General features: G+C 47.9%; 1 protein-coding gene across 1 annotated transcript in view; it reads left to right on the forward strand.

Annotated features, from left to right (window-relative positions):
* Positions 1-1,499: 1,499 nt before the first annotated feature.
* LOC149340757 (uncharacterized) overlaps positions 1,500-19,039 on the forward strand; it is a 36,213-nt gene continuing 18,673 nt past the window's right edge. Inside the window, exons 1-2 of the mRNA XM_089549606.1 lie at positions 1,500-1,719; positions 3,590-4,664. Of these exons, the coding sequence (XP_089405732.1) occupies positions 1,633-1,719; positions 3,590-4,664 (1,162 nt within the window). The 5' untranslated portion in view covers positions 1,500-1,632. The remainder of the gene's footprint in view (positions 1,720-3,589; positions 4,665-19,039) is intronic.

Below are 19,039 nucleotides of genomic sequence, written 5' to 3' on the forward strand. Positions count from 1 at the left end.
GAAGCCGTAGCGGAACAGTTAAGCTGCCCTAAAACGTACGAGTGCAAATAAAACCGCGCTCACTGCCTTCATCAGTAATACTGCACGTCTCGTTCTCTTCATATTTATTGCAAAGTTAATAATCACTCGTTTATCAACGATGAGTGACAAGATGTAAAAAAAAAACAAAGCAGACGAGAAACGTGAGGCTGTCGCATCACGCCCGAAGCCACGGCTCACCCAGCCGCAGAGCTATAGCTCCTCTCTTTGTGAATTTATTCCCGGGGATTGTTCACGACCGCAACAGCTGCGGCGCGTCGCCGAGCCATTCCGCGCGCGAAACGCGCTCGATCCGACAGGCGGAGCGGTTTTCGGAATACGCGATGAACGAAGTTATAAAGAAGCGGACTTGTTTTGAGCGCCAAACACGGTACATCGAACACTTCACCGCCAGTCTTGATCAGATTACCGCAGGGTTTTCCCTGTAGTTTTCAATAACGGTGGAAAGACAGAAATTCGTCGCCTTCACTGAACACAAGGCAATTCTGACTATCGCCTCACACTGTAGTAATGTAGTGTAATAATGCTGCGCAGATGTGGTTATTGAAGTAACTTAGTAGGTGCCGCGATAGGAAAGTACATTCGAATGTTGCGGAGAAGCACATGGAATGATGATGTAACAGAGAATATATAAGTTTAAACTGGAGGGGCTTTACACAGGACTAGGGTTAAAACACTGAGGGGCGAGGCTCTTGCCAAGGCTTACGCGTATTTAGGCCACTGCTAGTGATAACAACACGTTTACAGGGGAAAAGTCATGGAGTTAGCAAATAGATTGTTTAGTATAACGTTGATCTAAGCGAAACTTGCCGTCGTATAAAACGCACTCGGCTCTCGGTGCGATGAAAACAGTGGCACCAAAAAAAGAGAAAAAAAAAAAAACTCCCTGCACAGCTGACCACTGTGCAAAACAGTGCATGCCACCCGTTCACGATGTTGTTGATTCTTCTCAGTCGCATTCACAGTGGCAGTACGTCCCGCTTTAAGCATACTTTCTTTCTTTTTTGTTTTTCATAAAACGGGCCACCGTCCTTTCCAAAACAACCACGCTCGCCTCTCGGCGCCGAGCAACAAGCTGCCCCTGAACGGGCTCCGAAGCAAACCCGAGCTCCGTGTTCTGAGAGCCGCTCGGAAGAGTGCCACGCAGACAGGAATTATCCGCACCCCCGCCCCGTCCCGCGATGCGACTCGAGCCCACGAGCACACCTACGTACCCTCACAAGCGGACGACGCGCGCTCGAGCACCAAAACGTGCTCTCCTCGCAAAGGGCTCGCTGAAAGCTCCAGGAAGAAGAATCAAATAATAGGAAAAAAAACGAGAAGAAACACAGCCAGAGTACGATTTCCAGGGCGAGAAAGGATGCGCGTCCAGGGCAGGACACAATGGCGGCGGCCGCGTATCGTTCCCTCGCGCGCGCGCCGCAGCGCGCCGGGAGCGTTCTCCGCTACACGGCCGGCATCGCGCTCTCCTATCAGGCTCGGCCGGGGGCGGAGACTCGCGCGCGGCCGCTCCGCCCCGAGGTCTGCCGCCGACGTCACGCATTGGCAGGCCCGGGTATTCACGCAACTGGTCTAACGGCTGCTCGTGCCAACATGGACGAGGGCAACTCGGAACCCCCAACGAAAAAAAGACGACGCCTGGAACCGCCGCAGACACCGGCCGCTGCGCCCGATGACCAGGTGAGGACCACGGGTCATGGGGCGCTGCTCCCACCGCTGGGTCTTGTCTGCTCGCGGCACGCGCTAAGCCTAACCTGCTTTCGCGAAGACCGCCGGCTTGAGCCGAGGGCACGCACGAGCGAGCTCTCCTCCCGCCCGACAATGATCGTTTTGCCGGAGTAGATCGAACGGGCACGGATTACGTAGTACGTGGCTGAAGGCTAACTTACCGTTGCTTCCAGACGCGACATGAGGGTTCCGACATGATGCAGCAGGTCTTCTCGGACTGGCGCGACCCGAAGAAAACAGCGCGAGAGCACTGTCATACCGGAAACGCGGATGTAAGCCTAAATGGGGAAGATTGTGGAGCATCTACTCACTAAGAATGCCGTCCATGTTTTAACAAATTCCGACTTTTTTCGTTTTTTTTTTTCATCGCCCTCTGTTTTTTTGCTTACATTTACTATTCTCCTTTTTGTCGGGTGAGGGGTAGTTTTGATGGCTTTGGCACTTCACTGGAAAAGGTGGCAGACACAGAGCGGCAGGTGAGGCCGCGACGCGTGTGTTTGTTCCTGTCAAGAAGCTGTGGCACGTTTCGCCTACAGGCCGCCATGTGGTCTTGAAGCGTTTGTCTGCCTGCCGCTACACGCCCACTTTTCGGCGCCCACTGATATCTCGCTTACGTGTACAGCTTTTCACGCGCTCAGCAATAACTGCATCAGTCTCTCCGTCGCCGCTGCATGGATTGCAGTCCTCGCTGCTCAATAAATTTTGCTGGGGCTTCTCGTAACAATGACAGTGGAACACCGAATAAGTGGTTGCGAAATGCTACTGGGCCTCAAATGTGGGCACACGCTTCCATAGTATTGCTGATGGTGGCGCTGTTAAAAGCACGAATATCTTGCGAAAACAGCTTTCTTTAGCGCGGTACTCAAACAGAATTTGACGTTACAAAAAATAAAATACATACATTAGAGCGCACGAAATTTCCTTCGGACGTTCTTCCGACTGTTTGCTTCGACAATCGTCACTTTCGCTATTGTCCTGTGACAGTATTCAAAACTGCCTCAGCGCTTTAACATCAGAATGCTGTATCTCACATTGTTCTGTTGTAATTGAAGCCGAGCTCGAACAGCATGACTTAAATCGTTAGGCTGTTAACGCCTATATCGTGACGCATCTACACTATTTTCAGGTTATTGCTACGATCACGACAATGAACGAATTCAAAAAGCTTATAAATGCTTGTTTAGCTATCGAGTAAAAAAAAGATCTTTTTTTTTAGATCGTGTTAAGATTTCCATGATCAGTAAAGCATAACACCCCGCGTTTTTAAGCCATGATAGTACCTTAAATTACTTATTACTGCATGGTTTTTGAACCCATGTTAACGAAAGCAGGGGCCTATTCTGTTTCCTTTCTTCTGTGCTACCCACAGACCTTCAATAAAAGTGGCGGTTTCTCAAGTTACAAAGCGCGTGAAGGTTTAGACAGCAAATATAACATGTCATGAGAAAGGCTCGCTCGTCCTACCAGCTTTGCATCCTTTCCTGTATTTGGATCGTTAATTCTTACCCATTGCTTATCGATTATTTCCACAGCCTCTCAGCTTTCAGATATTGATGTTCTGTGCCTTAATGCCTTTTCTTATGCCGACCTTGTTTTCCGAAACGTGTCACTTCAATCTCCGCTTCTCGTTGGCACTCTAGCTCAAGCTTCTTGGGATTACGTGGCGAAGAAACCTCGCCCTTCCTTCGTGAAACACTGCCTTAAACGTCCCTCTCATGTGGTCATTCCTTGACTCCCTTCACGTCCGCATCAAGCTCCTTGTCACAGAAAGTATTCTTCATCCAGCACCGGCTACATCCCTTGTTTCTCGATACTATCGCAGGTCCACATCAAAAGGGAGACAGAGAACACCCGGAATGGTAGTCCTAAACAGGCGGCCTCGCCGCCTCCAGTGCCGTCTCAGGGAATCACCGAAGTCGTCGTGCATCAAACAGCGGAGGAAGACGACGACGGCGAGCCAGTGCAGGTCAAGTACGAGGTCGTCGAAGAAGTGGTGCCTTACGAATCGTGCACTGCGACCAGCGTCCTGCCCGGTATCGCGGCCGACGACGACCAGCAGGAAAACGGTTCGGACAATGCCGCGTCGTCACCCGCGCTCGTTCCGACCATTGTCTCCGTCGCTGTGGTCGAGGACGACGACGCGGCGACGACGCCAAGCGGCTCGCCCGAGCTGGCCGAGCTTCGCGTCGAGTGGCCCGTGTCTCCTTCGCAGGCCGCCGTGGTCGTGGGCGGAACGCACGCGGAGGCCCTGCCGGAGATGTACGCGCTCGACCCAATGGCTCAGCCGACGCCCGAGCAACTGGCCGTTGTCGGCGGCCCCGACCACATGCCGTGCGACTACCGCATGATGACCCTCAACCAGGGCTCTCCGGGACACGAGTTCCAAGACCTGCCTCCGCACCACCACGGGCAGGCGCAGCCGTACCTCCTAACCTCGCCCGGGGGCTACTCGGTGCGAATCCTGCCCGACGACGGGGAGCCGCCGCAACACGTGAAGCTCGTGAAGAGCGGCGGCGCCCGTGGAGCGGTCGTCGTGGACAGCAGCGGCAGTGAGGTGGTGCATGGCGAGGTGTTTATCCCATCGGGTGTGGAGGTTGTCCCGAGGACGACCACGTACGGACACCACGCCGGTGTGATCGCCGCACCGGTCACCACGGTGCTCTCATCGACCGCCGCCGGACCGGCGTTCCTCTCCAGGGACGTGAGCTACGTGCTTCCCCAGGCGCCACAGCAGCAGCAGCAGCAGCAACAACAACATCAGCGCCTACCGCAGCAGCAGCAGTCGCACACGGCAGGGATTCTGTCGGCCCAGCAGCAGCCTCAGGCCCCCCAGACGCAGCCCCAGCAGACCCATCAGACCAGGGGTTCCAGGAGCAGCGGCCGGACGAGAGACAGGAGTGAGTATTCACATCTTCCATTCGTTACATTGCGCATTTCTCGTTAGTCTTGAAGAAACGCTCATTTACGAAATCTACCAGAGGGATCCCGTGCAGAAAAATTTTAGTGGAAATAGGAATAATACAATTACGTGGAACACAACGTAGTCTGTTCTGAACAGACTACTATCACGAGGCTTTCTAAAACTTCGTTTACCAATGCGGTAGCTATCAGTGACACCTGATGCTCCACAGGCATTTGCACCTAGAGAGAGAAAGGAATTTTAATGAGGGAAAGGTGGAGAGGTCGGCCGGTGGTAACATGGCCCTGGCCTGCTACTCCACACAGGGGAAAGGGAAGAGGAGGAAAAGGAAAGTGCGAATGAAGGCTGATGATGGCATAATACAATGAGTTTCTCGGGTGATGTCTACACACACACACACCACACACACCACACTGGCTGGCACTCGCATCGCGGTTAGTAGACGCACATAAAACTCATAAAACTGGTGTCTGCAACACAAACACCGACACATGTCATTAACCATGTAGGTTGTGCACAGGCGGTCACAGACGAGTATCCAGGCCTGTTTCACACAAAAAGTTGAGCAGGGCCTTTGTCACACGGCACCAATCAGAACGTCTCGTCCTGGCGCCCAGAAGAGTTTCCTCAGAGAGAGGGCGAGAGTCCAGTTGTTTCACGGTCGCCACCTAATCTTTACAAAATACACCAGTGTCAATCGTCCAATCCCGGAACACTGAGGTGTAATGAAGGGTGGGTTAGAGGTAAAGAAAATATATCCTTCCGATCTAGGCAAAAAAGATCCACCTGTGGCCCAGTATCACCAACTGTGCGTGAGTGGCATGGGTGGCGATCTGACCCAATGCCTCAATGCTATGACCCAGTGCTCAGACGATGCGCAATCCAAGCAACTGCCTGAAACGAACTGCTTAGTAATCAAGAAGACATGTTTTCACTCGTTGGTTCCAGAAGAAACAAAAACCTATAGTAACATGAAATTTTTTCCACGTTGACATAGCAGGTACCAACCTCTGAAGTTTACCGATAAGTTGAGTCGAAACCAAATTCGTGCTGCGCTGAAGCCCTGCTATGGGGCACTGGCCCAAAACCAACATGGCTTTCAGATAAACTATGTGAGATGATTGTTTAAAAGCTTAGCAAAATGACTGCTCTGGCAGTAATTTGCGGGAACATAGATATGCTGCTGATAACGGTAACAGTAAAAGTATAAAATTTTATCACGTTGTTGTGTGCAGAGCACTGCGACTCTTTTGGCCCAATGTTTAGGGGAATCCCCCAAGGTGGCGTAGATTCGTAATGAGGTAGTAATTACTTATTAATATCTACCCAAGCGCAACCATATGGATACAAAAAAAAAGTTCTACAGCTTCCGCAGGAACTTCGTAGTTCAAGAAAAATACGTCCTGGTCCCGGGTTCGAACCCGGAACCACCGCCTCATCGGAGCAGTCACGCTGCCAGCTGAACTAATCGGGACGACTACCAAGCGGTAGGGCGAGAGTGATTTGATCAACTCGAGCGGGAACGGTATTGGTCCAATCTAAGAGAATCCCCCAAGGTGAAGTAAGTTTGTAATAAGAGAGTAATTACTCATTGTGTGCGTGTGTGCTATGCTTGCCGTCACGGTTAGCTCAGCTGGTAGAGTGATTGCTACGGTCAGACGATGGTGCCGAGTTCGAGCCCCGGACCAGGACGACTTTTCCTTCAAATACAAAATTTCTGTGGAAGCTAAATAGCTTTCCTTTGTAGCCATATCGCTGCGCTTGGGGAATTCTAATGAGTAAATTATACTGCGACTTTAAGCACACATGGCATGGCACTTTGAAGAGCTCCTATTAAGGAAGTGCATTAGTAAGTGCAAGAACATTTGGTAAATCTCGTTCTTATTTGTTTTTGGTGAGGCCTGAAGCACACTGGGCTATTGTGTTCATAAAATCAAAAGCACTAATGCCAGACCGCAATGTCCAAATCATCACGAATGTTGGCTATTAACAAAACTTTCGGTTTAGCTGAAGATTATAAGGAATAACGCTAAGAATAATTGCGATACATAGAGTGCGCAAACTTCTCGATAACTGAACTTTAACGGATAGCTCACCGGGGCAGAATGGCTACATATTTTACAAGCTATGCACGGCACACGTTCCCCTTGGAGATTATGGCTGGATTTCCAATACCTTCAATTTTTTTTCTTCGCGGCCGAAGTATACAGTGATGTGCCAATTCAGTCCGGTGCGATGTATTGAACGTTGCGGTGGTAATAATGGTTTATTTTTCCGCTGTTTCTTTTTTCGAAAGCTATTTTCAGTTGTTTGTTTGCTGTGATATGCGTACAACTCATACACCTTTGCATACAACTCTGACTCAGAGCACAGCCATTGTGAGGAGCATAGCCTTAAAAGTCACTTTTCGTTTTATCATTGGGCATCAGTGGCAATCTTCCCTTCGGCTGGCACTCCCGGAGCGAAGGCGCGAAAGCGAGATACAACGGAAGGAGCAGTACGCAGGTGTCTCTCCCCTAACAAATAAATAGTTATGGGCGCTTTGGGGCGAGGGAGAAAGCGGCTACCGCTCCCTTTTTACGAACTCTGACGCCAGGGGCGTAGTGAGTGGACCGAAAATGCGGCTTAGTCAGCAAAGCCCTTTCCTGCTCTGCGGAGCGAAACAGCACTCAGCTCTCCGGTGATCAGCATTTACTGCCTGAAATAGCGTATTAGTGGTACTTAGAGAAATGTCGATTTCCAGGCCTGTGATCGGCGTGATTGCAGCCGGATTCGTTCAGCATAACGATAGAACAATTCCTGTCCACTAAGAAAAAAAAATGCGTCTGTACGCTAGAAGACGGGGCAAAAGTTATGTGCTCACCATCAATGAAGTGCGCGTTGCAGACGCTGTCAGAGCTTCCCGTCTCCCGCATTCGTCACCGTACGGCTTGTAAAAACAGCGTTAACCCTTTTTCATGCTTCAAAAAGCAGAAGAAACTGAGGTCGCTGCTTTCCAGCGTGCAGTCAATGCATTCTGTTTCGTAACAACTCAAGAAAACGTATGGCTAATTGTCGCAAATTAAGAGTAATTCAGAGCACCATGCAGCCAGCAAACAATTTTATTTTTTTCAGCTAAGCCAGACTACGTCAGTCGCAAGTTCTACAATACGTTATCCGTGAAGTAGGCTCACAAAAATTTTCAAGGTTTCGATATTGGTTCGGCGTCCACCGCCGCACTAGCATGGCGATACTTTGTTGCTTTCGGTCACGTGGCATAGGCCACGGATGTGCGCGCTTGTTGATGATTTCACGTGTAGCTTGTATGCGCCTCAATTTTTTAAAAAAACGTGTTTTTGCGCAGCGTTCGTTCCAGCTCTACGCACGATTTCGCATTTTCGAGCATCATTTTTGTGTTGTCGAAGTCTTCGAAGGAAGCTTTTTGTACAGCCGACGTAAGGGCACTCGGCGCATGAAACCTGATAACCAATATATACCACTCTCAATCGGGGTCAGTTTTCGAAACATGGGATTGAATGTCCGAGCACTGAAAATGGCTTCTGGTTTAGTTGAATATCCCGGTTTTTAAGCACACTCTGGAACTGTTTGCTAATCCCTTTATCATGTACAGTGAGAATAGCCACGCGCAGCTTCAGTTCCGACGAGTTTGGTGTTTTATTGGGGGTTTAGCCATTCCACTTGACTTCCTAACTATGTTTTTTTTTATCTCTTTCGGTCTTCCCTTGCATAGAAGATAGTGCTTGTGCCGTTCAAAAGCACTTAAATCATTGAAGATTTGAAGAGATTGAACGTAATCGCCTTTACCATTCACACTGCTTCGTCTTCCCTGGCCAGACAGATTTCTATTGCACATGATTACCTTAGAAACGCTTCCATGGCTCATGCACACACGCCCCCAGGTACGGCGATCTGGTTTATTGGTAAACTTTAATGAAATGGGGGTTACGAGTAGTGGCTTAGGAAGAGGTTAGGAGTTTAGGATAGGATATGATATGATAGGATATGATAGGATAGGATAGGATAGGATAGGATAGGTTAGGTTAGGTTAGGTTAGGTTAGGTTAGGTTAGGTTAGGTTAGGTTAGGTTAGGTTAGGTTAGGTTAGGTTAGGTCAGGTCAGGTCAGGTCAGGTCAGGTCAGGTCAGGTCAGGTCAGGTCAGGTCAGGTCAGGTCAGGATAGGATAGGATAGGATAGGATAGGATAGGATAGGATAGGATAGGATAGGATAGGATAGGATAGGATAGGATAGGATAGGATATGGCAAGCAGGTCGCTTCGTTGCACATTGTGCCGGTCATGCCGGTCATGGTCGGTGGCATCGTCTCGCTTGTCTGCTCCTCCTTCAGTCGCTTTTGGCTTCTTGTTTGCTTTAGCACTCCGGCTCAAGCTTTTTTCTTCTTCCCTCGCGCACCCTTCTCTCCCCTCCTCTCCACAGGTTTTCAATACCATGGGCGTTCACTTTCTTCGCTGATTTTTCTCTACTCTTTTTTCTTTAATATCAACGCTAACCGACCGACGAATATTACGAGCATTACTTCAAGCAGGCATAAAGAGGCGCAATAGTGTGGATTTTATTTGAGTGGGGCCTCGAGCCTCAAGAGCCCCCCCTTCCCTTTGGCGACGACCCAGCTACCTAGCGGTAACATATTACAAGCGCGAATCCTGTCCGCCCGACCGAAAGTCAGCTGTGACGCTACGCTCCTGCCTCCTTTTACACAATAAATGCTTGTTCTCTCTCTCTCTCTCTCTCATAATACGCAATGATCTTCATAAAGACAACTTGGCGTTGGTGCCTTTTCTGAACTTGCATTCCTGAGTAGCAGCAAGCACTCGCGTTTGGACCACTTCGGCTGATTATATCACCACCCAGCACATCGATATTTCTTTCAATAATGACCAACTTCATAACATTCATCTTCAATTTCTGCTACATCCACAAGTGCGTGTGCCCCATTCTAACCAAAGTTTACATTCGCAAGCTGAATAGGATGATGTGCAATGACTGGAGACGGCTACCTGATCATTGTCTAAAATCACTGGCTCCTCTTCTTTTCAGAAAGTAGATTTCAGAAACATGCAAGTACTGCTACGAAAATCCACCTTGACACGTGTTTAACTTCTAATTAAATGCTGAATTTTATCTTTTCGCTGATGTTATAATTTGGTGGCTCTTTTCTTTCGTTCGTGTGCTGACACTTTTTGCACTGCTCCTTTTAGATCTTGATTTTTCTTTATTTCTGTATTTTATATTATCATTCGATTTATTCACATAATGTTCGTCGTCTGTGGTGACGTGCTTGTGTATAGATCGTTTGTCTACAAGTTTGTTTGTACCTTCTTTTTCACTTCAGGCTGTCAGGGTTATGTAAAACAATGTATTTTTAATTTACTCCGGTAATTCCTGGGCAACGTTAACTTCTGAAAAATGTTATGAACTTAACTTCAAGGATACCATCAATAATGCTCCCTTCATTTCAAAAGTGTAAAAAAGAAACAGAGCGCTTTAAAAAGAGAGAGATCAATAGAGCATAACTAGATTTAACCAATGTCGATTATTTCTAAATATCTAAGGGTGATATAAGTGCAGGAAAATACACAGGCTTATACAGTCAATCAGGACTACAATTCAAAAATGTTCCATCACCTGCCAATGAGGCTTTACGACCACATAAAATATAGGCTTTTTTTTTGTTAGGTTGAGATTTTACATGAATTTATCGTTCAGCAGGCCTTCAGCGCACCTGGCAACATATACTTTGACCCTGCTTTAATAATTGTCGCAGCGATCATTTATGCAACTATTTTAGCAATTCATTTAATTCTGCCAGCAGAAAAATGCAAACTATTTTGTTTTTTTACACGCTGTATCACAGGAGATAAGTGAGCCATTACAGGGTTAAGGGTGCAGGAAATAAATAAGTAACTACTACATCACTACTATGTAATAAAGAAGCGAAACGCTTTTAAACGTATTTATTCGAGCGACAAAACATAAATAGCAAGAAAGACCCGCCGCGGCGGCTCAGTGGCTTGGACGCTCGCCTGCTGAACAAGAGGACGCAGGTTCGATTCCGGCTGCTGCAGTCGCGTTTCGATGGAGGTGAAATGCAATGCGCCCGTGTACTGTGTTATGTCAGTGCACGGTGAAAAACCTCAGGTGGTCAAAAGTACTCCGCAGCTATCCACTACGGTATCGCTCAGAGTCCATGTACCTCCCTGGGATGTTAAACCCCACATACCATTCATAAATATAAAGAAAGAAGAGTGTAATCAGAGCCTCTGTTCTGCAGAATATCTGCAGGTAAAGACGGGAACTTGTGTGTAACCATGATTCCGATTTTATTTATAATGAAATTTTCGGAAACAGACCGCTTTTATGCTAAAAGCAGATCAAGAAATGAACACGAAACCGACCGCAAATTATTCAGCAACTCTTGAAGGTGTAGAGAGCTGAAACGGTAACGTCTGTCACGTTTTATATATCAAAAACCGCTCACACAGATACGTCCGTGCGCTGTTTGCTCCTCGAGACGTGCATGTTTTATCCGTCGGGTCAGACTCGTGTGTATAAATAAGTTTTGAGGCAAAGGGGGCTCGAAAGGACAATGCACCGACAAGACATTTTCAACAGTCGCACAACCCGAAATCCTTCGCAAAAAAAAAAAAAAAGACATTACACGCTCGAAGCGTGGCCGAAGGTGTCACTTTCCATCAGTAGCGCGATTCTCTGAGACTGCCATTTTCTCCGAGTTTTGTACGTTGTGCAAGCGACGTGCCAAATATGGGATAGCATATGTCGTAGGTACATTTCCACCGCGTACAGAAAGGCACGTAAGCGCCGCAGTACTTTCTCGATGAAATTTTAAGAGCCTTATCACAAGATTAAAAGCCGGAGTGTCAGCGTGAAATTTTGTAATAAAGTGGAAAAATTAAAAAAAAAGTTCTCATTCACATTTCTTGATTACCTCAACCTGCAGAACATGAGAGCCCGACCCTGTCTTCCCTGCTATGCTTCGACTGAGCGAATTGTGTTGTTCTCACACTTCTGCGAATACAGTAATTAGCGAAATGAGAAAACTCGCGTAAGAAAACCGCTCCGACGAATTTGTTGATCGTTTCGTTTAAGGGAAAGAGAGGAAATTCAGGTAGTTAGTGCTCTTCAGAGCTCGCTAAATAGTTCTAGCACACACTCGAAACACGAATACGCCTGTATGGCAGCACAAAGGGAGTGAGCTGTCCTTTAGACAACTCCCTTTTATACAAGGGAGTGAGCTGGAAGAAAGCTTACTCCCATTTTACTCCTTTTTACTTAGATTGCACAAATTAAGCTATTTTTTTTAATTGCGCCCTTTTTATGCGGTTCAACTCAGAGTTTTAAAAGCAGACCTTACTCGAGTGGACATCTGCCAATTTCAGAAGTTCAATGCGTCGAAATCCGACTCAGAATTCCTCAAATCGGAGCCACACTCTGAACATGCAGAAGGACTTACAGCATAACCTATGCGAAAAGGTACTAGGCCCCGATATCTCACGCTCTGGCCGATTGGAGAAGCGGATGTCTGATGAGTTCTGTGAGCTTGCAAAGCTCCGTCGTTACTGCTGTCGTCATTGTCACCATCAGCACTCGAGATCTAGCTATTCCCTGAAGTTTTTGTGACGAATGTGGCCCGAAAGCCGAATTTGGTGCGCTGTGACGAAAAAGAAATTGCCTTCACGAAAACTACGTGAAACAGCTGCAAAAGTGTATTCCGAGTGAATGCTCACATAAGCAAGGGAGCAACCTGGGAAAACCATATTTGATGGTAAAGCCATATTTACTCTCATTTTTCTCGACGAAGAAATTAAAAAAAAAATAGGAACTGAGCATTCGGCACCACCTTGCAGACCGCCCCCTCAAGGTGTGGCCCAAATCCGCCCCTACGTGTAGTCTTGGTCGGGGATGCTTCATGTCGTAACCAAAAATTCCATAAGTTAGACTCCAAATTCCCTACACAAACTTGAAAACTGCCCAGTTCAGAAAAAAACGACATACTTTCGGTTCTCAAAATTTTCCGAAACTGCGTAAAATTTTCATTTTCGCCAAATTTATTTCTCATTACCCTGGAAAGGCTATCACTGGTCTTGGTAAAGAGGACCCGGACCACAAGGTTTCAGGCCGCGAAGATATTTGGTGCTGTCTTGAGTGCCCCACTACGTATCTCAATAGCAAACACGCGGTTTAGAGGCGTTTGACCTAGATTAATCGTTATTCACAAGCACAATGATCAAAAGCATTGATTGGTTCGTGAAACAAGTGACGGCGAGTGATTCGGGCCATCTGTTGTTAGTCTCCGTTTTAGTCACGTTTAGTTTTTTCTTATTATTATTGGTTAATGGTGCACATGTTCCTGATGTCTCACGCCTACCTGCATGACTTTCCCTTTGGCCAGGATGAGACCACTGGGGCTTCTGCAATGACACATTAAAGTTCCACCGTAGTATCCGGAGGAGCATATGTCGCTTAAAATTTTTCTTTCAATTAATTCATAATAATTTCAAATTTGACACCTCTAATATCCTTGCTTATTATTCGGGGTACCAAACTAGAAATCGCCATTCTCTTTCCATAACGCCATTAAATTTTCGAGTTAATTGTTTTAAATATTCTTTTTTTCCAAGGACCATCACTGATTGGAATAACCTTACGGATGATGTTGTCAGGCAGAGATCATTGCATTTGTTTGAAGAGCATTTGAAATAATTGTTTGTTTATGACCTTGCCGCGGTATTTTTCTTCCTGATTTTTCTATGTGAAATTCTGTTTTGTTCTATGTGCAATTCGATGTGCAATTCTGATTTGTCTATGTGCAATTATGTTTTGTTAGTACGTGTCTGTATTTTTGTATCTTAATACATTGTTTCCCACCTGCTATGATCTTGTGTACAAGATCTCAGTATTCATAAATAAATAAATAAAATAAATAAAATTCATTACATAGCTGTATTTATCGCTGCAAGAACAGCATGGACGACATGTTGGTTTGGTTTGGTTTGGTTTATGGGGTTTAACGTCCCAAATCGACTCAGGCTATGAGAGACGCCGTAGTGAAGGGCTCCGGAAATTTCGACCACCTGGGGTTCTTTAACGTGCACTGACATCGCACAGTGCACGGGCCTCTGGAATTTCGCCCCCATCGAAATGCGACCGCCGCGGCCGGGATCGAACCCATGTCTTTCGGGTCAGCAGCCGAGCATGATAACCACTGAGCCACCGCGGCGGCCTGGACGACATGTGAATACCACGCAATTCTCTTGGTACAGCTGTACCATAAGGCGATGTTTTACGCAAACTCCAAGAATTAATTTTCACCCACCTTATGATGAAAAAATAAAGCGACAGTCGGCATGCCCGCCACCACATTCGCACTCCAAGGTACCTGACAGTGCCCACTGTAGGGCCGCCTGCATCCCATGGCCATGTAGGGCACCTCCAACCACAGAACATAGATGACATTTTCCACTAGTCGTCAGGTGAACTAGAAAGTTTTCGTTTAAATTATGCGACGCCGCTTAACCCGGACAATTTTCCGCACAGGGCCTTCGCCGTAAAAGTACTCATTTATAGAGATTTCGGCGAAAAATAAAGAACCTGAGACGATCAAAGTTAATCCTGAGAACTTCTCTGTGCTACCCCTCTTATACAGGCAAGCAAGCAGTTTATAATTTCGCGATATCGAGGTCAACTTTGTAGCGATTGGGGTAAAAAGCTTTTCTCTAGGGATAAACTCTGTCGTGTCCCCGTCAGTGTCGTATTATATGTCGCAAGTGACAAGTCTTTTCTTTGCTAGCTGGTGCGAATATTGTCCGGTAGGACCTGGGCATCTTCTCTGGCGCGCTGTTATTGCCAAGGAAGGACATTGTTTGACGCTGTAACCAGATAACGTTGCTCGGTTTCAGGGCAGCTAACCGTGAAGCGGGCATGGAAGCTGCACTATAGTGTTCCTGCGAATCATTTTCGCCTCCAAGGTGTATTAAGATTAGGGACGGAAGGAAGGGGGGAAAGGATGGAGGACGAAAGGTTGAGCATCTGAGCGTTTCTCCAACTCCCGAGACGGGGCGTGCGCTTCGCCGCTGTCGGGGAAAGCAAAACAAAACAAATAAGCATGCATGATGAGGTTCAAGATGCTGACGACGACAACCAGGCTGCAGCCGCGTTCCGTAGCCGCGGCAGAACACTTGTCGCGGGAGAGGCACGTCACGTGATGAGAGCGACGCGCGCGCACGCAGCTATTAGTCGACCCGTCGTCGTCGTGAGTTGGCGCGCCGCCGCATCACGAAACCCGAAGCGGCTGCGCCGCTCGCTCCCGACGGAAGGAATAACCAAAAAAGATGCAAAAGAACGTGCTAAAAGAGTTCTCTCTGCTTTTGAGAAAGATTGCGAGTGGGGAGCAATAAACGCGAACTGTCGCTTTTCTCATCTCCTCGCGCGCTGCCGTCGCCGCTTTGAGCAGGAAAGCGTGAGGCGCGCTCGCGCGGTGGCTGCGCTGTGCGTGCGTCGCTCTCTGGGCGCTCGCTGCAGACGCTCGGCCTATATATTTCTCCGGAGAAATCAGCCGCGCGGCAGCAAGAGCAGCAGCACGCTTACATGCACGAACGCAGCCGGCAGGCAGCAGCAGTTCGGGACAACGAGCGAGGCGCTTGAGCAGGCGGGCAGGCAGGCAGGCGCGAGCACACACACACAACACTCACTGCTGGCGTGCAGCGGCGGCAGCGGCTGCGGCACACACACAGACATGGCAGCAGCCAACGCACGTGGCCGGACATCTGTGCTGCAGGTGCCTGTGCACTTGTGCCGCCTGGGATCTCGCCGATCCCCACGAACACCCTTTGTCAGCAGTCCTTGTCGAGGGACAACGAGCGAGAGCGCCCTGTAGCAGCTCGGAGATCTCTCACACTGTGTGTGTGCCCCGACGTGTGCTCTGCCCGAGTTGCCGGCCCCTGACTACTCGTCCCCTACCCCGGGCCCCACACGCCGCGTCCGCTGCTGCTGCTACAGCGTCGGCGAAAGCGTCGCCCAGTATAGAGATAGCCGCCCTCTCGTCTTCCGGCGATTCGGTCTTCTCGGACCATGGTGGTCGCCCAGACCAGCCGTCAGGCCTCGCGGGGCTCCACGGGTCCCGGCCGCAGAACCAGGCGAAGGACGACCGTGGCTCGCCTCCGTACGTACACCACCACCTCGGCAACGCGCGGCGATATGGAACGCGCCCAGTTCCGTGGCATGCCTTCACTCTCGCTTCCGTTCTCTCTCACTCACTCTCTGTATCTACCTCCACACCATACGAGTAGAGAGAAAGCACTGCACGCTCGGAGGGAGACAGGCACGAGTGGGTTTTGCATTGCACTTCTGCATCTAATAAGCATATTCTTAGTTGTGGGAAGTCTTGAGTCACTGGGGCAAATCTTTTGGCACAACCTCCGGCCGGGGAGACTCAGAGGCATTTTGCTGCTGAGCACAAGCTCCGAGATTCGATTGCGGCACGAATGCCGAATTCCTGTGAAGGCAAAATACAAAAACATCCACGCGGTCAGAGTTAAAGAATCGCAGGTGGCCGAAATTAGTCCAGAGTCCTGCACAACGGCTTACCTCATGGCCCATACAATTCCTTTTTTTTTTTCTGCAACGCAGAGCTCAGGCACTCAACCGGACAAATATTTCGCGCTTTGGGGATGAGCTGCCTGTTTAGGGTTGCGTGGGTGAGCGGACTTTGAAACGTGGCCTGAGCGAGAAGGTTGTTCCGATCCTGTGGTGCTGTGCAGGTTTGCTATCTAGCCAAGCATTTCATAGCTGCTGTGCAGTCAAAGATGGTACTTGAATGAAAATAGCTTTATCCATCCATTGCAGTATAAACGCTGCTGGACACGTAACGAGAAATCGTCTTCAATGAAGCGTTCCGCGAGAGTGCCTTGCTCCTGAAGCGTACTAAAGATGTGGCTCATGCCAGTTTTCAAACAAATACAAAATCATTCCGATGGAATGTGAGCACCGACATCCACATTTAATTCGTCAAAAAATCTATTGTAACAAAGTCCCCATATGCGGAAAGAAGCTACTGTGTGTAAAGTAATGACTGAAGGTGCAACGTGCTATTGATAGTGGAGAAAAATGAGACTGGTAAATAGATATATCCGTGTAAATCTACACTGCCAACTGTACGAATGATAAGGTCTCTCTTTCTTGCTTAAAAATTATGCAGTACGGAAGTGAAGCAAAGGAAAGTGGAATTGTTGAAGTATCATTGTTCTTCTTTACGTGTTAAAACGGCAGCATACATATATAGAGCGACGTTATGTCTGTATATAGATGGAAACTTGGTGTAGATTTGACTACGCACGCAGTACCAGTGCATTTTGTAGGCCTATATATTTATTAGGGCTAATCAGGAAAAAATGATACTACAAGGCTTCTACACCGGTCTGTTCATAACAGGAAACAGCAAGAGATTAAGGAATTAGGGGGCTCCCATCACGCCATGAAGAAGCCCAACTAAAAGAAAGTAAAGAGTTGAAACGGAGACATTTCGTTAACGCGGCGAGTTATTCATTTCTGAACACACTGTACAGTGCCACGAGTGTATTACTCGCGCCTAATTTTTCTACTCCAGGTAAATTCTAATCAACAGCGTTCTCTGGTCTGATGGTATCTTTACTTATTTCCACCATGCGCAAGTACCAGGTCCATAACGAAAAAATAAGTGTAACTGCGCACTGCGCATAATGGCAGAGCTGCTAACCCTGACAAAATGGCGCCAAGTTTGTTTTTTTTCGGTTCACCTTATTCGAAGGCATTTGAAATGAAACAAAAAGCTGGAGAGCGAACTCGAAAGCTGCGAGGACCAGGCAGAAATTGCGAGCGCCGCTGTTTGCAGCAACCTCGTGACGTCACGAGCGCTCTTGCAGTTTCGCGCCGCAGGTGCGTGCTGTTAAGTGCCATCAATTCCACGCAAGAGAAGAAGAAATAAAGAAAGCGAGGCCCGGCTACGAAGCTATGCCGGCGAGCACCACCACCTGTGTGCCGTTCGTCGCAGAGCGGCTGCGCTAAACGTGCGATCCGCGCAAACCTCCCTGGGAGCGAGCTTGAAATTATTTTTGAAACTCAAAAATAAAAAAAAAAACGTAACGTTCGTAACTAATAACCGAGACAATGCTTTTTGTGAGGGATCCGTGACGCATCATTTACGCCGTTGGAGTCTGTCTCAGATGTTCCTTGGCCACTCAACACTGATGCAGTGCTAAGAAGCTGCAGGCGCAGGCCAGACATCACGTCGGTAGCACGCACAATCCTGGTATAATCTTACGTTTAATGTACGACGTATTTGTTCTACACGTCTCATCACTGTGTTGTAGGTACGCTCATGAGCGCAGTCCCTTTAAATCCCGTACAAGAAATAAAAATGCAACATCAGCGATGGCGGTTGCATTCTTCATGATGCAACGTAGGTCACGCCAATGCAGCGGAAGTTGTTCGATGTTTAACGAACTTTTCGAAAGAACAAGGCAGCGGACCAAGAACAATATTTCAGAGCACCTCTGAATGTGAAAATCTGAAGGTAGAAAACGTTCGTTGTGTCTCTGGCGACTGCGAAACGATGCAGAAGAGACAGCAGCGAACGCGGCAGATTTGAACACGGCGCCTAAACAGCTTGGTTATCTTAGTAGGTTAAATGGTAACAGCAACAGCAGACCATGAGCTCAGGTTTATTAAGTGCTGCGTACAGAGCCACGAAGAGAATTTAGTTTTACACTGGAATGAAAACTCAAGCTAGTTCAATAAACAGTCGATAAACAATAATCACACGTCCACAGGAAGTAAATGGCGCGTAAAAGAATGTTTCAGAACTGGAGCACATGAAGAACCGCCTGAACATGTGCCAACACTGCGCGGATTTTGTACACTCTAAACACGCATACGCCTATGTGGGAGTTAAAAGGGAGTACAGTGTCCCCCGGCGCGCACTCTTTTATAAAAGGGAGTTAGAATACAGCTTACTCTCTTTTTGCTGTGTACCATTTCATTCGTTTCTAGTCATACGCGTCATAACATTTTTTTTTTGTGAGTTATAACAATGACTGAGAGGAAGTAATAAACTCGGGTGTCATATGAAGACCAGAACGGCGCAGCCGACAAGGTCTCACGGTGACAAATTGTGGCGCGAATGGAAGACAGTTTCTTCTGTTTTTTTCATTGCGACAAAAGTGCAGGCTTTCAGAGTAAAGACAAACTCAAAGGCAGAGCGCCATTGTCAGAAGGCATTGCGAAACGCTCTAAGCCGCCCGCACATAACACTGAACTAGGTCGGTCTAAACCCCGTCACGT

This window comes from Amblyomma mixtum, chromosome 6 (genome assembly GCF_055824585.1).
Source record: "Amblyomma mixtum isolate Tamu chromosome 6, ASM5582458v1, whole genome shotgun sequence".
NCBI classification, from domain to species: domain Eukaryota; kingdom Metazoa; phylum Arthropoda; class Arachnida; order Ixodida; family Ixodidae; genus Amblyomma; species Amblyomma mixtum.